The sequence below is a fragment of the Nerophis lumbriciformis genome, linkage group LG02 (genome assembly GCF_033978685.3).
Source record: "Nerophis lumbriciformis linkage group LG02, RoL_Nlum_v2.1, whole genome shotgun sequence".
NCBI classification, from domain to species: Eukaryota; Metazoa; Chordata; class Actinopteri; order Syngnathiformes; family Syngnathidae; genus Nerophis; species Nerophis lumbriciformis.
The window spans coordinates 52,369,314-52,395,104 of NC_084549.2; the positions used below are offsets into that span (position 1 = coordinate 52,369,314).

The 25,791-nt window shown below is 37.7% G+C and overlaps 1 protein-coding gene across 1 annotated transcript; it reads left to right on the plus strand.

The window, feature by feature from the left end:
* The first annotated feature begins 3,874 nt into the window (after nucleotides 1-3,874).
* Nucleotides 3,875-24,609, plus strand: LOC133608809 (ras-related protein ORAB-1-like). The gene is made up of 6 exons (XM_061964367.2): nucleotides 3,875-4,255; nucleotides 12,331-12,403; nucleotides 12,730-12,825; nucleotides 15,148-15,243; nucleotides 20,597-20,728; nucleotides 23,109-24,609. Exons 1-6 carry the CDS (start codon nucleotides 4,242-4,244, stop codon nucleotides 23,307-23,309), a joined length of 612 nt encoding a protein of 203 aa, XP_061820351.1. The 5' UTR covers nucleotides 3,875-4,241; the 3' UTR covers nucleotides 23,310-24,609.
* The last annotated feature ends 1,182 nt before the right edge of the window (nucleotides 24,610-25,791 follow it).

Below are 25,791 nucleotides of genomic sequence, written 5' to 3' on the forward strand. Positions count from 1 at the left end.
ACACCCTGACGTTTCCTTAAACTTGGACATACACATCTATACCTTTGGCCATTCTGAGCCAGTAATTTCCAGAAGTTTTCTCATCCTGTGAGAAGCCTCCATTTTACTAATGTTTACCAATGTTGCAAAAATGTGTAGAATAAAAATTAAAACACAACATTTTTGTCAACGAAGATTTGCGTCAGGCTCTGATGGTAGGCTAATATAGCTAATATAGACACTTGCATCATGTGTTGCCTTCATTATAACACTTATATAAGGCTTTTAATTTTTTGCGGCTCCAGACAAATTGTTTTTTTGTATTTTTGGTCCAATATGGCTCTTTCAACATTTTGGGTTGCCGTAGTAGAAAAACAAAGTTTATCTTAAAGGAGTCATTTTATGATTTTTTTTAAACATTGAAAACACTTCCTGTTTTGAAGAAGGCAAGATTGTTTATCCGCCATGCCTCTGTGATCAAGCTTACAAATTTCCCAAATACAGATAAACCAACAGGTAAGAAAAGTTGGTTTTAGGACCCATTAAACACAAGGTAAATGGAAGTGAAGAGAATAATGCCTTCTTTTAAATGATCATCAAAAACTGTGCTTCCAACTGATATGGAAGAATTTGTGACATTGCATCCAAGCATGATGTAATCTACACATTGACAATGACCAGAGATTTGCATGGAGCTTTTCTCACACGCTGTTATGCATATTTAATATGAATATTTGCTCTCAAGAGCCACCTATTGTATTGAGAGAAAACGTTCTGCTTATTTGGTTGCCAGTAATATGACAATCAGAACTTTCCCATCTACCTGATGTCAGCAATTATCAGTGTGCTATGTTTTGTTCTTCTGATTCAGTTGTTTTTTACTTCTTCATTTTAAGCACTCTGCAGCTGACATCAGCATTAATGACATGCCACGCGACGTATGACACTACCAAGCTGGGTTTGAATGAGCCTCGCTGTCTTTGTTCCAAGTGACTTTGATTGATCAGGATTTGTCAAACATAAGGAATTGATTGGAGATTAATCATGTCTGCTGCTCTTAATCAATTAAAAAATATATATATTTCACTACTTGGCTAAAAATGCATTTATGTTCAGGGCCAAAATTTAGCCAGGAGCGGCCCGGGTTTACAGCATTGCCTCTTTTGCCCAATTTACTTACAAAACAGTTATGAATTGATAAATTCCTACTTTTTACTTGGCCATGAATAGACAAAAGACCTAACTTCACAATTTTTTGAATATAAGTTTCTTTGTTCTCTCCATGTATTGTTGATGTTCTCTCTTTCACTATCAAAATGCTTAGGCTTCCTTTTATGTCATTCAAATTTGAACTTTGCAGTACAGATAAGAACAACATTTAGTTGCATTAGCTCGTTGTAGTTCAGGATAAAAGAGCAATAAGGTGCAGATATAAATAAATAGATTACTGTACAGATAAATATATTGCACTTTTGCATATGCATCCACGTTTATGGATGTGTGTTATATTGTCTTTAAATTCCAGTGAGTTAATCCGTTTTTGGGGGGAATTGAGGGGATTATTATGATGCGTTCAAGAGTCTTATGGCCTGAGGGAAGAAGCTGTTACAGAACCTGGAGGCTCTGCTACGGAGGCTGCGGAACCTCTTTCTGGAGACAAGCAGTAAATACAGTCCTTGGTGGGGGTGGGAGGAGTCTCCACAGATTTTCTGAGCCATGGTCAGGCAGCGGTTTTTTGTGATTTCCTGGATAGGAGGAAGAGTCCTGATGATCTTTTCCGCCGTCCTCACCGCTCACTGCAAAAACTTCCAGTCTGAGGCACTGCAGGCTCCAGTCCAGACAGAGATGCAGTTGGTCAGTAGGCTCTCTATACTGCCTCTGTAGAATGTGGTAATGAGGGGAGGGAGCTGTGCTCTTTTCATCCGACGCAAAAAGTGCATGGGCCGCTGAGTTCTTTTTACAAGAGCTCCGGTGTGTAGGGACCAGGTCAGTTATATGCACCCCCAGGAACTTGGTGCTGCTTATGATCTCCACTGCTGTGCCATTGATGAAGAGTTGAGTGTGGCTGGACTGATGTCTCCTGAAGTCGACGATAAACCTACCATTCAAATAAGGACGGATTGGGTAAAGTTGTATACATTTATAAAATAAAATTGTTATTTCCTCCACTTTGGACAAACAGGAACTTTATCTGAATGTTACATCTGGGATGAAAACAGTTTATAATGTGTTGTGTTGGTACATTGCAGTGATGCAGGGTAGGACTGAGAGTGGGTTTTTATTTTTGTTATTTATTGTAAAATAATTTGATATCTTACTTAGCTTCCTGAGTGGGACAAACTACAGCCACAATGATAAGCATATCATTATAATCATAAATATAACTATAATGATGGATGCTACTTGATACAAAGGGAATCACTAACATGCTTAATAGTTAGGATGCCAGCACTTTGCAAGACAACATAAAATATATCCATCCATCCATCTTCTTCCGCTTATCAGATGTCGGGTCGCGGGTGCAGCAGCCTAAGCAGGGAAGCCCAGACTTCCCCCTCCCCAGCCACTTCGTCCAGCTCTTCCCGGGCGACCCTGAGGCGTTCACAGGCCAGCCGGGAGACATAGTCTTCCCAACGTGTCCTGGGTCTGCCCCGTGGCCTCCTACCGGTCGGACGTGCCCTAAACACCTCCCTAGTGAGGCGTTCGGGTGGCATCCTGACCAGATGCCCGAACCACCTCATCTGGCTCCTCTCGATAAAATATATATGCCGTATTTTATGCCAAGTAGGGAGATACTATTTCATATCAGGAAAATAGCTAAATGCTAATATGCTAAGTGTTGGTATACTGTAGCACCTACTAAGATAGCACTAAGTACCGAAAAGTGGTCATGCTGTTCTTTATCATGCAATGAAGGTAGATATTATTTCATATCAGGAAAATAGCTAACTTGTTAATAGTTGGTATATTATAGCACTTAGCAAGATTGCACTAAAAAACTAAGTGTGCTATGGCAGATTTATTGGGATCATATATTATGTCATGTGGGTTTATCTCAGAGGTTCCGAAACGTTTTTCAGTCATGACCACATATATATAAAAATAAAAGGATGTACAAGTTGTACATTAAAGATGCTAACAGAATTCAGTGTAGATTAATATACTGCTTGTCAAGCTATAAAAACATCTACATGCAAGCTTATTGTTTGGTGACAAAGCAAACTAGTGTAATATCTATCCATCCATTTTCTACCGCTTATTCCCTTTGGGGTCGCGGGGGGCGCTGGAGCCTATCTCAGCTACAATCGGGCGGAAGGCGGGGTACACCCTGGACAAGTCGCCACCTAATAATATTTATATTATTGAGGACTTTATCTAATTTTAGAATATTGAAATTCTCACAGAAATTAAGTCAGTCCATTAAATTAGGAGACTGACATAGATGTGCTTTATTGATTCCTTCAGGAGAGTTCCCTCAGGAAAATTAAAATTCCAGCAGCAGTGCACAGAATTGAGAACTAATTAAAAAAGTAAAAAGTAAATAATGGGGGTATAAATGGAAATAAAATAGAAAATATAACAATAAGAATAAAAATAAAAAGTAACAACAACAAGACAAATATAACGGTAAAAATAAGAATATAACAAGAGAAACTAGGCAGTAGTGACCATGTTATGAAAATGTATTGCACGTAAAAACAAATCTTTTTAATTGTTTTGCCATCCCCCCCAGAGAGGAGTTCTACAGTCTGGTGGCGTGTGGGACAGTATATAGTAATATTAACAAACAGTAAATACTAATATTCCCCTAATTGCTTATGAAAGTATTTTCTGTTGACAAGTTATGATGACGTCATTTGTCATAAGACGTGAGCAATGGGCATGCGCAGAGTCATCTTTGCCACGTTTCACTACTGACGTCAGCGGTTTCAGCCTGACAGGTTGCAGATGCAGTAACGATTTTGCCCGAGGTCGAGAGGGACCACTTTGCATTTGACGCTTGAACCGTTCGTTGAAGTTGAATGTCATATTTCCGTAGTCGCCTGTAAAGGAGCAACCAAGCTACGAGTTGTGCTATTCCCCACTGTAAACAAGCTGAGTTGGCTACTCTTCCTGGTAGCAGTTGCAGCCATTTTGATTTTGTTCCCCCCTCAGCGACAAGCAGCCGGTCAGTGCGTATGCTAGCCACCGCTCCCATTTCCACACAGCCGAACTGAAGGAGCCCTTTGCCACACCTGAACACACTTCTCAACAAAGGCACAATGAATCCCGAATAGTAAGTACCTTCAGTAAAAAGGCAGCGTCACTTCTTTAGATGTGTGTGGATAAAAGCAGACAAATGGGTATTGACGGTTAAGCTAGGCTAGGCTAGGCTAACGTCAGCTGACAGCTTCTCGTCCACCTGATCTTGCCATGGACGTCTTTCATGAACACAGGATGTTTTGTTCTTTTTAAAAGTGCTTAGCACGGGATGGCTTATCTAAAATAAATTAGTTAAAGTGTCGTACATTGGATGTGGGAGGCTTGGACTGGGTAAGAAGAGTGGCACATCCTGACAGCATTGACACATACTAGCGCATTTTAATAAATTAGAATATTTTTGGAAGCGAATTTATTATTCGAATGTGATTTATTAATTTTCAGTAGTTAGGCTAAAACATTGATATTTTATAGATTTACTTCCGAGAATAAAACATGCCAATATTTTTTTTTGTGTGTCTTACAATTAAAAAACATTTTCAGTATCTCATACAATGTGAAAAAATGTCCAATTATATTGGTTAGGTTTATTATCAAACTAACCCCCACTGCTAGCATTTTACACTATTAGTGGTTTATAAGGACATATTATACAAAACAATGTCTATCTTTCACAATTATGTAAATTGCTGAAGAATTGTACTAAATTGTAGTTGTAGCTGGGTAAGACAACTGGTTTTGAAAATGATCAAGGTTCATTATTATTGCAGTATTGTTGAATGAGCTCAAAAAGTATTTATACACACACTGAAATCTTTTTTTTTTTTAAATACCTCAAATACACTTACTGTTGGAAACCCATTATTTTGCATGTGTTGTGTTTCTTATGCTTCACTGATAGTGTTTGTCTTTAGTATTTTATATGTTTTATTGGATAAACTTTTATTGCTTTAAATATCGGTTTGTATTGTAGCACTTAAAGATTTATTAAAATGAAAAGTGCGTAATAACAGCTATTATTAGCGGGCATCGTGTCTACGGGTGCACAGTTAAGTGCAGAACGATTAGATGAACCTCTGCTTAGTTGCTCAGTTAGCAATGTGTTCATATAGGTTTGGACTAGGGCAGGGGTCGGCAACCTTTACCACTCAAAGAGCCATTTTGACCCGTTTCACAAATTAAAGAAAACAATGGGAGCCACAAAACTCTTTTGAAATTTAAAATGAAATGCATATAACGTTTTTTTTTTGCTTTGTGCTATGTATAAACAAACTATTATGGGTTACATTTATGAAATCAATGAACGACTGCAGAGAAAATGAAATAACATTTCTGCATGCAACAAAACGTTTTTAACTCCGAAAAAGACGTCGGGTTGAAGGTTAAGTAAAATACTTAATATCTATTTAAGTCCTCCTTTTAGTAATGAAAAAATAAAACGCCGAACTTAAATTATCCACTGGCAGAGAACCAAAAATGCCGTCCTCTCTCTCTGTGCCGTCATCTTTTTACGGGCGCCGTGCAGTCAGCTGCCAACCTGAATAATAAAATGTCTATTTCACTGAACAATTAAAAAATGTGAATATATGCAAAATTATAGGAAATTAAAATATTTATCATACTTGGTCAATGTGATTTCTGCTCCTGAACCGCAGCGCACAGTGTCTCCACATCAGGGCTGTATGACGTCACCTTTATCTTCACACAGGATTGTAAACTCTAATCTGTGAGGCGTGTGCGATGTTGGTGGGCGGGGTTATATTGTAGCCCCGAAGAGTTTGGGCTGCAAGGGATTCTGGGTATTTGTTCTGTTGTGTTTATGTTGTGTTACGGTGCGGATGTTCTCCCGAAATGTGTTTGTCATTTTTGTTTGGTGTGGGTTCACAGTGTGGCACATATTTGTAACAGTGTTAAAGTTGTTTATATCGCCAACCTCAGTGTAACCTGTATGGCTGTTGACCAAGTATGCCTTGCAGTCACTTACGTGTGTATGCAGTAGCCGCATACAACATGTGACTTGCCGCCACGCAGTTAGTATGGTGTAAAAGCGGACGCGACGACAGGTAGTAGAATACGCTTAAGGCAGTGCCATCACGGCACGCCCTCAATATTGTTGTCCGCGTGAAAATCGGAGAATGGTTGCCCTGGGAGATTTTCGGGAGGGGCACTGAAATTCGGGAGTCTCCCGGAAAAATCGTGAGGGTTGGCAACTTTGCAGCTGAGCCGCATCAGGGTGATCAAAGAGCCGCATGTGGCTCCGGAGCCGCGGGTTGCTGACCCCTGGACTAGGGTATGTTTCTTCATAGGGGTCTCCTGTCGTCATGTTAGCATTTAAGCTAGCGAGCTAGCACCAGTCAGTCTGTAAGTTTATCAAAGTGCAGTTATCAATCTCGGTGTTCGATCGTTTTGATTTAATACGACAATATTACCAGTCAGGAATTTTACAGCGGTAATCATTATTACTGTTTATTGTTACATTCATAATATACATACAGGTCTGTAGTGCACACACTCAAACAAAAGCAGTCCCAGAGAAGTGATAAACAATTTGCACTCACGCTGTTTTATAAGATAGAATATATATTCAAAGATAGCTAATATTAGCAGCTAAAATTTAACCAAATCGCCCTCATTTGCTGATAACAAACATAGAGCTGTGCAATATAGACAAAAATATCCACTGTAGGTGGTTTTATTCATTTTGGTAACGATATAATCATTTTTATAGATGTTCCGATCCAATAACCACCATTCGTAATTGACTGATTTTCATGAAAAAGTATGTGATTACCATTGTGATTCATGTCTATCAAAAACTTAAATTCATTCTGGCTGTCACTGTACATTTTTTAGTCCCCCGACTGACAAGCTTGCAGCTTATTTTGTATCTCCGTACACTGTCTGGAGCCACTCCCCTAAGGTAATAATCATCACCTCCAAAGTGGGAAATAAACTGCATTTCATTATGTCTCAAGGATCATTATCACTGGAGGTCGGGGATTAACATGTTACACAATGAGATCAAGCCAGGGGTAGGCATGCTAATAGCTAAGCTACCCAATAAAATAGCGTGAAACATCAAGAACCAGCCTTTCTTTTCTACATTGAATATTAGTCATGCCTACACATGACTTTAGAGATTGTCTGTGTGAGATAGCATGTCATAAACAGTGACTTTAAGCAACAACTCTATTTGGCTCCTTTTGTTTTTCTTCAATTTGTGGTTTTGGGGTAATTTTAGTCTCTTTAATATCGTGTCTTCAAGTGATAGAAAAGAATAGACCCGTTCATGTCGCCAACAAAGACTTGTTACGGCATGTTTTGCAGATTACCGTTGTTTGGTCGGTGTGACTTTTTTATTCCAAGCCAAAGTTAAACAAATGAGTTTCTCTTCCCTCTTTTTGGCACCAATTCCTCTTCGGGTTTTGTTGGTTCATCTCCGATTGTGCTTTCCGTCTCTGCTACGAGCAGATTTGTGCATTGTTGACATCCGAACTCCTGCCGGCTCTCGCCATATAGTTCTTACAAGTGACGTAAAAATTATTCCGCAAAGTAGCAGTGTTGCTGCAGTCACATTAGCAGCAGCCCAGACGTTAAAATTACAATACAAACAATAGAGAATTATTTTGTACAATATATTTTTATGTCATACTACAATATGTATCGTTTGATCGCACAGCACTAAACAAACTAGCTAATGCGTGTGTGTGGGTGTTATGCGCTGCGAAATTTATGTGCTCAAAGCAAGAGAGGGCAGGATATAACATTCAGAAGTTCTAGAAGGTCAAGGCAGCTGCCTAGTCGTGACATCACCGTTTTAATTTAGCATTCCAAAATCGAATAACTTTTGCATGATATGCTACTTAGATTTTTAAATACGCTTGCCAGACTAGACTCTCAAGGATCTTGCGACGAATTCAACCAATCCCTGTGCAATTTATTAAAAAAAGCTTTTGCAAAATTATCTGTTTTAAGCCACAACAATCACAAAAAAGATTGTCACTGTTGGTTATGGTTTTGTGATTTGTTTCAAACGTACTCAACGAGTTACATTATAGTGCATCTCATGTTTACGCTTGCACAATTCCACATGTCAAAAAAGGAGTAGGGTGAGGCAGAGTTTATTTACTGGTAATCCTTTCTTTTCTTCATACTTCAGCTATGACTGACAGTTTGTTCACTTACTGTTCGTGAATGCTACTTTTTTAAATGAAATTTAAAACATTTAAAATGAACAGACTCATTTAAGTGATTAGAGTGTGAACTAGTAGGTAAATACAATATTTTTAATGACAATTTTTTTGAAGATATAATTTTCTAAGCTGTAGGTTATAACCCCAAATATATTGATGATTGATAATAAAATGTTAAAATATTACACTGTTAGTTTAGTAAATCTGTAGAAAGTAAACTTTCACTTTCTGAAATGAAATACTATAATAAATGACCTTTTCTAAGAAATTCTAATTTCATTAGATGCACCTGTAGACATAATAAATATTAGACACTCTAAATGTGACTGTACGGTTCTCAGCCTGCTTGTACTGTTCTTACTCTACATGTACTGGAAACATTTATCTGCATTCTGTTCGGGAGGAAGGCATGACTTCTGTGAGATACTAATGGAAGTTTAGGGCCCAAAACATATGCTTGTATTTCCTGTTTAGTCCAACATAGTCCCACTGGAATAGTGAGATGAAAACAGGAGCTGTGAATCCCAAGATGCTTATTTTGCATTGTAAATAGCTGTTAGGTCAGGTAAGGTAAGTCTGTGGTTTCATCCATTTCATGCTGATTCAAGATTCACTGGTGGATAAAACTACCTTGTGACATTCTAATAATACAGGGTTGACAGTGGTGGGCCGTGCGTTTCCCACCTAGGCCTTCAGTGATGTCCAACTTCAAAGATTACCTCTCAAAATACCATAATTGATGTCACCACATGACTATTGCTGCAGAAATACTATACAGAAACACATTTACGCACTACTGGGCATTCAATCACCACCAACAGTGTACATAACGGGTTATTTTCTGGCGCATTTAAAAATCAATAAACCCGCATCAGCAATTAATGCATATCTTATGTGGTACTGTCAAAATTTAATTTGCAAAAAACATATTAAACGTGAAAAAATAAAGAAATAACATCTGAACTCACAATCTGTAGAAACCATTCAAGCTTCCGGGGTTGGCTGACATCGTATCACAAGATGTAGTTTCTCTTTAAAGATCCTCCTTGAAAATGGCCTTGCAAATATACGTGTTGTCTTTTCTAATCATGAAAGATTCAGATGAGGCATGTTGGCTGAGTTCTTAAAGTTTACTCCACAAGGTGCTCATCACAAACATTCCGCTGCTGGCTAAACATGGCTACTGCGCATGCTTTGCACTACTGTGGCATGCTGGGTAATAGAGTTATTGTGTTACTTAGCTCATAACATCACTATATATCTGCCTTAGGCCATCTAGAAGTGCTTACTGACAACAACTTGTGATCTGATTGGCTACATTGTTGCATATAATAATTGTGCTGAAGGAAGAAAATACACATCCCCTTTGGCCTAGTAAAAGTGCTGGTATTATTGCACACAGTCCTATTACACAAGTAGTTAGCAATAACAGATGTATTTACTCATGGAAAATTGGACCAAAAAATCTATCATTAGTGTATCTACGTATGAAATATTGCACAACATATGAATACATAACCTTTAGAATGGAAATAGAAATCCACAGAAATCTATTGGAACTGATGGCAAGTATTTCTAGCTTTACTATATATCCATGCTCTTGTCCTTGAATGTGATGTATCACTTATAATCCATCAGATACTTAAGCCAAGAAAAGCCTACTAGTAGCAATAATTTGTAAGAAACAAAAGTCTATGGAGAGCTTTTTAGCAAAAGGAAAAGGCCAGCAGTTCCTACTAATTGAACGTTATGGTGAGTTTTTTTTCATGTATTAATTTTTCATGTTCTTATTTGCTATATTTATCTGCCATACGTGGAAGGACGGTCTGTGAAAATAATGCCTACATTAAACCGGTCCCTGGTGCAAAAAAGATTGGGGATCCTTGCTCTATATCTAACATTTTGTGTTATTCTAACTGATCTTTTCTGTAACACGGTTAATGAATGAAGTGTACTTTTGTAGTTATTTCCCCATATTTCTGCACAATAACTAAGATATGGTAGCAGTGTCCGCCCTGAGATCGGTAGGTTGTGAGTTCAAACCCGGCCGAGTCATACCAAAGACTATAAAAATGGGACCCATTACCTCCCTGCTTGGCACTCAGCATCAAGGGTTGGAATTGGGGTTAAATCACCAAAAATTATTCCCGGGCGCGGACACCGCTGCTGCCCGCTGCTCCCCTCCCCTCCCAGGGGGTGATCAAGGGTGATAGGTCAAATGCAGAGAATAATTTCGCCACACCTAGTGTGTGTGTGTGTGTGACAATAACTGGTACCTTAACTTTAACTTTAACTAACTAGCGAGCAGTAGAGAATATGGAGTGATTTTTGGCCCAATGCATATTTAGCTTTATTCGTTATTGACGTGTTTCTTGCCACCTCATGTTGTATATTTTTATGAGATTTTTTGTTAATTTTGTCATCAATCAGTATACCTAGAAATTTGGTTTCATTTAATCTTTCAATTTCTATTCCGTCTATTTGTGTTTGACTTTCCTTTCTACTGTTATCGAATAGTGTTATTTTAGTTTTATTGAGGTTTAAGGATCTGTTTTTGTTAAACCATCTTTTTAATTTGGTTATTTGTATTAGGTTCTGTGTGTTCTCTCCTGAACAAAACACTGTTGTATTGGTAATGATAAAAGAAAAATGGAAGTTGTACTTCACTCTGGTTTATTTGACGTCACACGAGTTCACTTCCTGTTGCACACATGTCCCTTTTATAGATGTTCATATTTAACACTGACTTAAGAGAGCACAACCTGTTGGTTCATTGAGCACAATTGAATATCTTAGTTGCTCATACAGCAATGTGTTTAAACAAGTTCAAGTTGTGTACAATGTTTGTAATGGGGAAAGGCATTATTGTGTCTTGTATTCAATTTAGCATTTAAGCTAGCCAGCGATTAGCGCGCGAGTTGCTTCTCCAAGAAATGAGCACTATCACTGTGAGTTTAAAGTGTGCTATTCAATCATAGTTTTACAATAATTAAGATTTGAAATGATTATGATAATCATTGGGACTATTACCGTGATTTATCATTCATCCCGTTATTCATTACATCCCTACTTATAATTTTACTTGAGGTATTGTAATTGTGTAACATTCTCTTCTTTTATCAGTGGGATGAGTCCTTTATCAAAACAACTTGACCTCTTTATTAATGGTATCGCCAACTTTTTTTGTCTTTGTGTATATCAATTGTTTATAGTCTACTACAAGAACATGGTCATTTAAGTGATAGGTTTGTTTATTTAGATCATGCTGAACAAAGTTACAGTGATGTACATCAGATGTTAACACTTACTCCTTTTCCAATACGTTTGTGTAAGAAGACGCAGAGCTCATTCAATCTCACTGTACCTTTTCCTAATGTCTCATTAATTACTCAAAGTTTCGTCAGTTTTTGTGTTTAACGTGTTCGAAGTTACTAGGGGTGTAACGTAATGTTACAAGTATTTGTATGTATTTTTTTTATTTTTTTGGTATGCTAATAATTGTGGAACTAAATAGGTGCAGGATATATGTTAACTAATATATTGATTAAATAATAATAATAAAATATCTCTAACATCAACCAATTGATAAATACATAGTATATTTTAGATGGGAAAAAAAGAGATTCTAACAACTTGATAACAATATATGCTAGATAATGGGAAATGCTAATGTTAGGTTATGGGCCTTGACTGAGTTATAATTTCTTCACATTTTGTGGGGGGTGTAAAAGCTGCCCCTTCAACACTGTCTCAGTCATGAGAAGGTCACATGCCACAATTTCACCGAAGCAGACGTGAGCTTTTTCTGCAAGCCATGCATGTACGGTCAACATTTCAAACATAGTGTTGTGGTGTTGACTGTTTTTGTCCAGCTAAAATGTTGTTTTTTAAGAGAGGAACATGACACACATTCAAAAGGTATTCTCTAAATCAAATTCCTTGTATTCTGTCATTACAGCGACTATTTATTCAAACTTCTTCTTATTGGCGACTCTGGTGTTGGAAAGTCTTGCCTTCTTCTCCGATTTGCAGTAAGTTTCTCCAAAGATATATGCAGACCTTTTTTTCAATTTTTCTATTCTTCTTAAAGCCGATGTGAAAGCATGCATTCCTCAAGTCAGCCATCATCCTTGTCTAATTGGATGATAATGCAGGGAGGGTTTCTGTAAAGCTATGATGCTAATGTTGACATTCTGTAAAATACAGCTGCATATATTTAGTTATGTGCTACAGTGTGTTTACAACTGATTGTGTTTTTGTGGCAACTTATCCTTATCAGCACTAAAAGTGATGGTACTATTTGTACTGTATGTGTTCAGTGAAGCAAATTTTGACTCACCCTTTGCTCTCTCCACAGGATGACACATACACAGAAAGCTACATCAGCACAATTGGGGTGGACTTCAAAATACGAACCATAGAACTAGATGGAAAGACCATTAAACTTCAGATTGTACGTTGCACGCCATTTTTTCAAGTGCTTAATATTTAATAGTCCTTGCTCCGTATTAGAATACGAATTTATTATTAACTAAAAAACAACTAAAGTTTTGTTCGTCAAGTTGTATAGTTTTAAATATTTATTCTAAACTGTGTTTGAAAAGTGTTAAAGCTGAAGATTCCCACTGGTCCATTGTTTTTTTCCTTTCACTTGGTTTTTAAGGTGACAACTTGGTTAATTTTCGGTACAGTAAGGGAACAAAATTCAAAACAAAAATGCTTAGCTTTAGTGTAAAACGCTTTGATGATTTTTAAAATGATGCATAAACTCTAAACTATCCATCCATCCATCTTCTTCCGCTTATCCGAGGTTTGGTTGCAGTGTAAGCAGGGAAGCCCAGACTTCCATCTCCCCAGCCACTTCGTCCAGTTCCTTCTGGGGGATCCCGAGGCGTTCCCAGGCCAGCCGGGAGACATAGTCTTCCCAACGTTTCCTGGGTCTTCCCCGTGGCCTCCTACCGGTTGGACGTGCCCGAAACACCTTCCTAGGGAGGAGTTCGGGTGGCATCCTGACCAGATGCCCGAACCACCACATCTGGCTCCTCTCAATGTGGAGGAGTAGCGGCTTTACTTTGAGCTCTTCCCGGATGACAGAGCTTCTCACCCTATCTCTAAGGGAGAGCCCCTCCACCCGGTGGAGGAATCTCATTTCGGCCGCTTGTACCCGTGGTCTTGTCCTTTTGGTCATAACCCAAAGCTCATGACCATAGGTGAGGATGGGAACGTAGATCGACCGGTAAATTGAGAGCTTTGTCTTGCGGCTCAGCTTTTTCTTCACCACAACGGATCGATACAGCGTCCGCATTACTGAAGACGCCGCACCGATCCGCCTGTCGATCTCACGATCCACTCTTCCCTCACTCGTGAACAAGACTCCGAGGTACTTGAACTCCTCCACTTGGAAACCTGGAGATGGCACTCCACCCTTTTCCGGGCGAGAACCATGGACTCGGACTTGGAGGTGCTGATTCCCATCCCAGTCGCTGGCCAGATGAAGCCATCAGGACCACATCATCTGCTAAACTAGCTGGCGGGCAATTATTCAATAAACACAATTCTCAAAAAAAGAGAGAAATTATATCGGTAGTGCAAGGGTAAGACTTTGACGAGTGTCGATTAACATTTTATTTTCATTAACGTTCTTTATTGGTTGATGTGCAACATTGGTCATTTCGGCTTGTAGTCCCGTTCCCCGTCTCTACTGATTAATGGCGGCACAGTGCTTTTATTTTATCCACTTGTCTTTGTCCATTTATGTATTTCACAGTAAATGACAAGCGTTCCCCATTTGGTAAAACAAGAAACATTCAGATATTAGGTTTTTACAAAGTGTCTAATTATCATTTGACTGTGCAAAACCTCACACAAAAGAGTACACAATTTATTTGAGCAACTATTGTATTATATCTTTTTAAGGGACAAAACTATAGAAATGAAACTTGAATATTTAGAATAGTCAGTGTATAGTGTGCGGTGTTTCTCATACATTAATTTATTTGTGACAACCGGCCACAAATAAATTTGGACTGCCACAAATAGATTTGGTGCTCCATGTTCACACACGTTCATAAAAACATTTCAATGCACTTCAACCAATAATTGTAATATTAACCTTTTTGGCTTGTAGTCGCGTTCTTCAGCTCTACTGATCAATGGCCACACACTGCTTTTATTTCATTTACATATCAGTGTCAAAAGGGAATAAGCGGTAGAAAATGGATGGATGGATGTTCGTTTACATATTTCACAGAAAAGGACCTGTTGTCAAACAGGAGATTTTAATGGCGAAGGAGGGTTTTCAAGCTCTTCCTTGTCTTTGGCACATCGCGAGCCTTGACTCCTGATAGTCAAAGGCAGAACTTATCTGTATGCCGAGAAGACTCCTGAAATTCCCTTTCCCTCACTTAATGTAATGAACTGAATGACCCGTACCGAAAAAACAGATCACTTTAATTTTACACCCCTAATAACTAAAGTTATTTTTCAACCTTTGAAGGGAAATCAAACAACCACTACATTAATATACCACAATAATGTTCACGTTTTTGACCAGCAGAACCCTGATATCTGTGTGCTTAGCATGTGAACCAGCTGTTAAAATGTGTTCAATGACAAGTGCCTGAAGTAGAAAAGCACAATATTAGCGAATATTTGTCAGAAGTGAAGTAACCACAAGTTTAACGTTACCAGTTGCTCAAAAAAAACAATAAAAGAAAAATCACACAACGTTATTACTGTTATTTTGCTGATTGTGTCTTTTTTTCCCTTTTAACAGTGGGATACAGCAGGTCAAGAAAGGTTTCGTACCATCACCTCCAGCTACTACAGAGGTGCTCATGGGATCATTGTAGTGTATGATGTCACAGATCAGGTTTGTATCACACCGTTTGTTACTTAATAATACTCTGAACTACAACTAGCTCGCTGGCAATTATACAATAAAAACAATTCTCCAAAAAAACAGTAAGAGATAAATTATAATTTACACTGGTAGTGTAAGGGTAAGACTTTGAAGAGTGTCCATGATTATTTATTTTCATTTACTTTCTTTAATGGTTGAAGTCCAACATTAATAATTTCGACTTTCTCTACTGTTTAATGGCGGTACAGGCACACTGCTTTTATTTTATCCACTTCTCTTTTTGTCCATTTATGTATTTCACAGTATAGGATGACTGTTCCTTCCCCATTTGGTAAAACTAGAAACATTCAGATATTGGGTTTTTACAAACAGTGTGTATTTATTAGTTGAGTGAACAATACCTCACAAAAGGGAGTACACTCCTTATATTTTAGCAACCATTGTACTATACCTTCTTAAGGGACAATACTAAAGAAATTAAACTTAGATTTTTAAAATAGTCAGTGTACAGTGTGCGGTGTTTCTCATACATTAATTGATTTGTGACGGCTCGCCACAAATAAGTTTGGACCGCCACTAACAGATTTGCCGCTACCTGTTTGCACTCGAACGTAAAAACATTTTTAATGGAACTGTCTGTGAAAGTAGCTTGTGGTACAATTGATAGCCGTGTAACTCTGCTTCTTCACACCTCCATACTATCATGGTCTGCCAGCAAATACCATGTTCACACCGTAGGATTTGATACCCAATTTTGTCAAATCCATTTTTAATATAGATTTGTTTACATTACAACCAAAAAACGACATCGAATATAGATCCCTGAAATGATTTGCATGCACACGAAACACGACGTCACACGCACTGCAGTCTGTGGAAATAAACATGGCTCCGATTTGTGGGGTTTCATTCTTGGCACTTTTGTGGCAATTTCAGGAATTTAGTGCAACTGTAGTCAAATGTTTATATCACTTTGCACAACTTCCATATGTTTTCATTGAACTGACACAAACAGGTCAGGAGATGACTGGTAACCTCAATACTTGCTGGATGTCATAAGCTCATGCTTCAATGGCATGCATGTTCAATGTTGAAGTAAGACATTTCAACACAACTTTAGTTCAACCAAAAAGTCCAACGACTAACAACTCAAGCGGTGTCATGCCTCTTTGTAACTCACATGATGATTGTGCGGGTTCGCACACACGAAATCAATCACATGCGTTGTCACAAGGAAGGAGCTCAAATGCACGACCAGTCATGCCATTTATCCAGAGCAACTTTGCAATTACAGTGATGCACACAAGTCCAAGAAAAAAAAGTTAAATAGATTAGATTTTTAGGTTTAATAAAATTGTTTATATCCTAATTCATTTAGAAATGTTACTTTATCAGGAAATGTCCCTGGCGGTGTAATGGTACACGTTGTTGCCTTTTCTACATTTGGCGCAGGTGCTAACCATTGGGAGTTTTTCATCCCGAATATATTGCATGAGGAAGGGCCTCGCTGTGGAGTCCCCAAACGGGAAAAGCCAAAATACAACAACTTTATCAAGAAATGATAAACCAACTAAATATTCTGACTATTTTTTTGTATTTAGTGGTATCCAGATCCGATACTGATATATTACTCTGCATTGTTAGCCGCCTCGTGCTAGCAGTTTTTTTACTATCTAAAACTAACAGAAATGGGATACACGTGTTGTTATATCACATAAGTTGGGATGGGATTCGAAAATCGGTTCTTGTATCTTCCTCGCCAGTTCCAATGGCTGTCAAAGTGTCCCAACTTGTTGGATTATATATTTAGCCATCTACTGTCCAGGTAAGAGGCATGATTTATGATCTACAATAAACTTACAGGAAGGGAGGAAACAGCAGACCACTTAATGATGTAAACATAGAGCGACACGCTATGAATAATTTGTCTGTTAGCTTTTATAATAACAATATCACTAATACTTAAGTAAACATGTAAATTGAGTATTGTTGGCGCTTTTTGGAAATATTTATACGATTTTATGAGCGGAATAGTGAAGCTCCCATTGGCTCCGCTGTAAGCAGGCTTTTATTTGCGTTTAATATTTAGAATGCATTAAAAAAGAATATCCATCTGTCGTCATGTCTTTAATAATGATTGTGAACTATAGGCAAAAAATGCAGTTGCCCTTTAAATACAGCAGTTACCAATTCACCGCCTATTAAGTTAGTGCTATTGCCTGTTAAATTGAAATGAATGCCTTCTCATTTACATGAGCAAGACAAGAGACAGATTGTGACTGGCTCCGAGCCGGGCAGTAGATACAAGCTCCGTTTCTTGTCTGCTGCCCAGCGCTATAGCATCTCCTTCCACCGCGGCATGGAAGTGTACAGTGACTAAGTTTGTGGTTTAAAATGTGCACCAATTTGCTACTGATTTTCAAGAAGTGAATGTTCAGTTCTAGTAGGAGAAAAGTTGAATGTTTTCCTGCAACCACATTTTTATTCAGTCATTTTCATTATTCAGGTGAAACTCTTAACATTAGAATATGGTATAAAAGTCCATTCATGTCAGCAGTTTACCTTCAAATGTGAAATTTATATGTGATATTACCTCAAAACATGCAACGTGAGATATGTCAAGATTGTGTTTATTATAATTTTGCTGATTATGGCTTACAGTTTTTAAAGACCCCACATTTTCTAACATTTTCAATTCAAGGTTTTCATAAACTGTAAGCCATAATCATCAAAATTAAGTCAAAATAAGTCTTGAAATATCTTGTGTTCAACGTTCCCTCTAAGGTGCGCACCTGCGCAATTGCGCACTGCTCACGCGTCCTCTGCGCACAGCAAATCTATGCCGCGCAAAAAATCAAATCCCACTCTAAACAAAATAAACAAATCATTTGTTTTGGATGATTTTACAATGCAACTGTGAGTAACAGGTGACGAAAGGCGACCACAACAGATAAAACAATGTTTGTCAACACCTAAATTATTGTAACGTCTGTGAGAGAGAGGAGGACAGGAATTCTATCGGTCCCTTTATTTAGCGAAATTGTTTGTCGGCCATAACCACACCAAAACAATGTGTAAAATACTTTTTTTTTTATCTAGCAAAACTGGTCGTTGTCTACCGTACAAACCAAGCCAAAAGCAACTCTTTGTCATCTTTTATATCAACAGCAGCCGCTTGCTCTCTCTCTCACCTGCACCAACACATACACTATGGCAATTAGCCACTGATGCGTTTATGGCCACACAAAAAGTTGGACAACTCCAACACTACACGTAAAGTGTAAATTTTAGGTCGTTTTACTATGACTCCTCAATCAGTGTACTTATTCTACTGTAATTTGTTAAGAATGTTATTTTTTGGATATTAATCATGAAATGATGTTACAGGACTACATAATTGCTAATAAAAATATTTATTTTACAGACAGAAAATTAATCAACACTTCATCTCATGCAACATGTGAATGTTTTAAGGGTAACTAAATGTGATCTCTGAAAGGGGTACACAATCTTTCCAAAGCAGGACCTCCACCCAGGCATAAAATACAATAGTGCATAGCTGATTAAAAAAAAATATATATATATATATATATATATCTAAGTGGGCCAAATCACATATATTAGAAAATAATCTCTTGAAATTGACTACTGTCACTTGATTATAATAATAAGACATTTAAATTGTTATGTCAGGTTTGAGACAAATGTGCTGCTGGTATGGCCACAGTGTGCACGTCTGTATTCCACTGAATGCTCAGAATGTTTTTGTGTTTGCTCACACACATGAAAAATTAGAGGGAACATTGCTTGTGTTGCATGTTATGTATATTATAGTTTCATCTTGTAAATTTAAACAAACCATATTTTGAATGTCACCAATATATTTTCTAGTTAGGTGACAAAAGATTATTGAACATTTTAAAAATGTTAATATAAATGTTACATTCTTGAATAATTGACTCATGTTTTATTTGGTTAAATTCTACAGAAGAATATTTATTTCTTACATTTATTTTCAAAAGTATTTTTTTTTCTATGCTATGTGCCTCCTAAGACCTCAGTGTTGGCTCTGTAAGGTCATGTTAGCTCGAAACTAAACACAATTGATGCTAATCTACCATTTTGTAGTCTTTTTTTTTTTTTTTCTTCCCCCAAATAAGAATTGATAAGAAAACAATTAATGAACCGAATCGTTAAGTGGAATCGGAACCGGAAAAATCTTATATAGATTCCCATCCCTACGCATAAGGATTGTGATGAGCAAAATAAAAAAAAGGTCATCGAGCAGTGTTCTAATGTCAACCAAAGAAGCAGATTCATTGTGCTTGGCGTTTTTTCCAGACATTGGCTTTAAAAAAACACATCAATGCTGCCAGCATGATTGTGCGGTTAAAGAAGCTGAAGGAGTTGTTCTGCTTGGCTTTCATCCTTGAAGGAAGTCTTATCTGAAACTCTTTCACAAGAAAGCCTGCAAATATTTTGCTTAAGACAAACAGTCCAATAGCATGAATTGCCGGAACCATATCTTATGTTCTGACCAGAGATGTAACAATATAACAATATGAAAATGTATTAGTTATCGTAACCAAAATTATCACGGTTAACATTATTATCATAGGTTTGTTGAATGTGCTCAAATTTTTGAGCACACACTGAAATATTTTAACCTAGTTTTATTATAAACATGTAATAAAATAAATATACACAATATATTTTCTTGGCAGAAGAAAACAAATATTGTTCTGGCTTCTTACAAGCCATGCTATTTTCATTTTAGTGTTTAAATATGTTTATCTTATTCTGTTTTATTTTAAGATTTTAGAGTGGTTTTTAATGATAAAGGTGTAACCTGTGTTTTTTCGTTTGGTTTATGTGACGTAATGCCGGTTAATTTCCTGTTGTAGACACTTCTGTGTCATATTCTTCTCAGTAGAGATCTCACACACTGTACCTAAGAAAGCACAGCCTGTAGGTTCAATGTGATCAAGTGAATATAGTTTAGATATAAGTTTAGATTGTGGTATGTTGTTTATTAATGGGGAAAGATGTTAATGACTCTTGTATTCATGTTGACATTTAAGATGGCTAGTCAGCCATTAGCATGCTAGCTTCCTTCTCCAGTAAATGAGCAGAATCACCTGCCAATTATTTTATCCAAGTGCATTTATCAATCACGGTTTTACAATCATTAAAACGGTAATGCTAACCAATGGGTTTAACCACAGTTTTTCATGAATACCGATAATTTTGACATCCCTAAGTTCAGTTAGTAAAAGTGTAAAGCATGTGAAATGAATGCATATGATCTACTATGATGTCTTTTAATTTAGCACCAAGTTGACAGTGGTGTTTGCCATCATAGGAGTCCTTCAACAATGTTAAACAGTGGCTACAGGAGATTGACCGCTATGCCAGTGAAAATGTTAACAAGTTACTGGTTGGCAACAAGTGTGACCTGACGACAAAGAAGGTGGTGGACTACACAACAGCAAAGGTAAGGAACTTGACGATATTGACAAAGACTTATATGATACGTATCACGCTACTTGAGTCACAATTCGATATAGTACTGTGATATTGCGATGTTCGCATAGTTCAGTGATAAATGTAAAATGCAGCTTAAAATACAAGTTGTATATGTAGATAGTAGATGACAGTAATAATTAATTGGACAAACTGATTCAAACAATATAATTCAAATGATCCTTTTTCATTTATTGTAATTGGACAGAAAGTGGATTGAGTTTTTTGACAATAAAATGTATAAAGATTTATATTTTCTACTTCTTAAGTGTCCACTTGTTATACCACTAACTTGCAGAGTGAAGTGCACATCAACTTTGCGGAATTTGTCTTTAAGTTACTATTAACCCAATAATAATGACAACATAAAAAACTGTTTACGACTTATTAAATTAAGTGATTTAGATGCCTCGAATCATGTAATAACATCCATTTGGTCACCTTTACACTCATTTCACCCAATATAGTAGCCTTAAGTGTATGTTCTCTGGAAGTCCGAAGGATCCTCCAAGTGCCATTGCTATGGCCGTCGTCGGTCACTACTGGAAATACTTGTGGCCAATTCTTCTAAGTTAGAACTGGGCCTCCATTAGCTATGTTGTTAGCATTGCGTGCCCTGCATTGTCATTCCACATTGCTCATGGCAAAGGCTCAACAATATCATAAGGATCTGATGATGCTGAAGATTAAGTTAATCAACATCAGCATTTCCTAAACAGCTGCTGATCGCAGTATTGTTTGCATTTAGGGGTACTGCTTTGTCTCGCGTCCATGTTGTAATATCACTCACGTCTAAGTCTCACCAAAGTGGAGATTATATTAATGAGGCAGGAGTTGAAGATAAAGTGCTCAAAAACGTTTATCTGCCAAAAGTTGGTCAACTTGATTGTGGCAGTGAAGACTGCACCAAGACTTAGCCGCCGTGTTGTTAGCATTGTTCACCTTTTAACCTGTAAATGGAATTAGATATCCCCACAATATAACTATAAAGAAATAAGACAAATAATTGCACTGTAATACATATAATGCATAAATAAAACTTGATTTACCACTTAATTTAGGCCAAAATATGTTTTTATTTTGAAGTGATGTCATGAAGCCGCAATATTTGAGGAGTGATGTGGCGAGGGACAACTGTATACTTAAAAATATAAATGTTAAGAGTAGGCAAAAAAATATGGCGATGTATCTCAATACTTTCTCTAACAATATAATTTTGCTTTTATGTTTTAATATCCATCCATCCATCCATCCATCTTCTTCCGCTTATCCGAGGTCGGGTCGCGGGGGCAGCAGCTTAAGCAGGGAAGCCCAGACTTCCCTCTCCCCAGCCACTTCGTCCAGCTCCTCCCTCCTGTTTTAATATCGATTTTAAAATAATAGATTACATAACCCTGTGCAGTTTAGTGGTGAATAAGGCATTACAAAATGTAGAGAGTTGGGAAATAGATGACACTTTGTTTTTATTTTAGTGTCAATCAATTAATGTTTATTTATATAGCCCTAAATCACAAGTGTCTCAAAGGGCTGCACAAGCCACAACGACATCCTCGGTACAGAGCTCACATCACATAAGGGCAAGGAAAAACTCACCCCAGTGGGACGTCGATGTGAATGACTATGAGACACCTTGGAGAGGACCGCATATGTGGGTAACCCCACCCCTCTAGGAGAGACCGAATGCAATGGATGTCGAGTGGGTCTGACATAATATTGTGAGAGTCCAGTCCATAGTGGATCCAATGTCAAACGTCATTCATTTTCTGTACAATTACAAAAAATAAAAAGGATGATTTTAAAATTACATAGTTTTTTTTACTCAGTTTATCATTTAGTGTCCATATATGCAGCATGTATTTTAAACTGAATTTTACATTTATCACTGAACTATGTAAAATATCACGATACATTTCTGATCAAAGTTTTGGCAACTGCAAGAATTGACATTTTGCACTGTTGGGTTTGAAGAAGGTTATAAGTAAACCTTCAAAATGCACAAAGAAGAAATAAGTGAAGGCAAACAAAATTTGAGGAAGCAATTTTTGCAAAGAAGCATTAAACTGAAAGTTAACGACCACTGACGACCACAAAAAAAAACTCCCAAAAATTGAAATAAAAATTTAAGATCTTAAGGTCCAACAATGCAAAATGTGATACGTAATGGTGTGGTGAACCTTGTCATTACGTTAGTTTATAGACAATAATTAAATGTAAAATTATTTCTTAAAATGGGACAACGTATGAAAATGAGCACAAATATACTCGATGACTTTGTTTTGATTTCTTATTCTGTCTCTGTTTAAAAGTAGTTTTTTTGTCACTGTGCTCACATTGAATGTCTTCATGTCTAGGAGTTTGCAGACTCTTTGGGTATTCCATTCTTGGAAACCAGCGCCAAGAACGCCACCAATGTGGAGCAGGCCTTCATGACCATGGCTGCAGAAATCAAGAAGAGGATGGGCCCTGGTGCTGCCGCTGGCGGAGGTGAGAAGCCCAACGTGAAGCTGACACCCGGCACCACCGTCAACTCATCATCAGGAGGCTGCTGCTGAAGGCCAAAGTACTCCTGCTGTGCTGCTTCCTGTTGGACAGTCCTGTATGCCTGGCGGCCATCTTCCTCAAAACTCTACCACGATCAGACAGGGTAGGGATGACATGAATCACACGTGACAACAAGTCTTTGTACTATAATGTAGCACACTACTAAAACAATAAAACATCTCCTGGTCATCCTGTCCTGGTGTGAAAACAAAAACATCATTTCATTGACCTTTCTTGTACTTCTCATGACACTCATGTGTTTCATTCATTTCTGGCTTTTGTCACATGAAGGCTTTTTTTTATGTTTCTTAAATTGTTTTCTTTTGATTGATTACACAACCACAGCATCAATGTTAGTGCTGTATGTACGCATATGTGCATATGTGCAGTGGAACCCGATTATGTTCACGCCCCTTGGACTGGCTCACTCATGTCAAAATAAGCGGTTGTCGACATAACTCGAACTAGCCAATGCTTGCACATTCACAGAGACATAAGGAGTATGTTAAATATTTTCAAATTGCAGTTTGTTGACATGGTTTTCAGGCTTTTATTTTGAAGTTTACTTTGCACTGAACAGCAAATGGCTATGCAGGTTTTAAAGTTGCATAATTAAACTGATTCACGCTGCTTAGTGATAATGAAGTTAATGCTGTACCAAAACATGTCAACATAAACACCATTTTTCATTGAACATCAAATATGTCGACATAAGCAGGCACTTTTAGTAATGAGAACATGGTGATCCTGGCTGGACTTGATGTGTCGACTTAAGCGTGTTCCACTGTACGTATTTTTTAAACAAATTTGCTCACCTCTTTGTTGAAAAAGAAAGTGTTTTTTGTTGTTTGTTTTTTCCAAACCTTGCATCTTCGACCAAAGTCCTGCAAGTACCGGTCCCGTATCTTAGGGGTCGAGACTGAGACCTTGTCAAACTGCTTAGTGGAGGACCTAAGTTAAGACAAAACATACCTGTGTGTGATATGTAGAGTTTTTATACACACTAAAAGTCAATATGTCAGTTCTGTAATACTCAACACATTCTTGGGATTGTCTCGACCAAACACTTCAGCTGAAAAATAAATACTGTATAAACAGACTGTATACAACTGAAAATACATTTCTGTGAATCTTGTTGATGTGGGTTAAAAAAAATCAACACATTTTGGAATTAATTTTTCGACAATTGGAGTTTGTCATTTCCATGGGGTCTGTTTGCGAATGGCTGTGTTGTCATCTCAGTGCACAATTACATTTAAATAAGATGTTCTCTTTTTTTTCATAATAAAGGCAACGGAATTCATTTTGAAAGGTGGAATAATGTACTTCATTTGTATGCTAGCTTTTATTTGAACAGAATACATGAATTAACAATGTTAATGTTATGGGTTGCACGAACAAACACCAGGACAGAAACGAGAAATAAACATTTTATTGAATACAATTCTCAGAAAAAAGATGTTACGTGTGGTCACGTGTAAGTAATGTTTGACACTGAATAAGACATTTTAATACAAACGTGTATTTCTTCAATGATTGACATGTCATCACAAAGTTTACAGCCAATAGAAAACCAGATCCAGCCTTGACATGAATAAAATGCCGAAAGGGTACGCCCAATATGCTGCTCATGCGCCAAAGTCAACTTCCGTTCCCTCCATGACCGCGATTTTTAAGTCTTTTTGTAAAAAAATGTGTCAACGAATAACCTCAAATAATTGACAAATAAACTTAAAAATTAAAATGTATCCATTCACATCGTTCATTATTCAGATTTGAATTTAGCTTAGACTCCACTTGAACAGTAGCTTCTGATTCGAATGGTGAGCAATACGTATAATCGATACCAGTCTGATACTTGAAACATTATGAACATTCCAAGTACCATACTTGCCAACCCTCCCGGATTTTCCGGGAGACTCCCGAAATTCAGCGCCTCTCCCTAACACCTCCCGAAATTCAGGCAGAGCTGGGGGCCACGCCCCCTCCAGCTCCATGCGGACCTGAGTCCGCTTTCCCACAATATAAACAGTGTGCCTGCCCAATCACATTATAAGTGTAGAATGATCGAGGGCGAGTTCTTGGTTTCTTATGTGGGTTTATTGTTAGGCAGTTTCATTAACGTCCTCCCAGTGCGGTAACAACACACAACAGCAGCAGTCACGTTTTTTGTCTACCGTAAAGCAGTTCGTCTGCCGTAAACAGCAATGTTGTGACACTCTTAAACAGGACAATACTGCCATCTATAACATCAATAACATATAAGGCTTTTAGAGAGTGCAGTGCACAACTGCGCACACAACAAGGAGACCAAGCGGAAGAACGAGGAAGATACAGCCATGGGGACGCCGACGACGAGCAAGATGAAGAAATACGCTTTGTAGCACCTTTCCTGCCTGAGTCCGGCAATTAGTTGCAAATCTTGCTTTATTGATTGCTTGCACACAGCCAATCCAACACAAAACAAACTAGTCCCCGCCCGCACTCACGCTA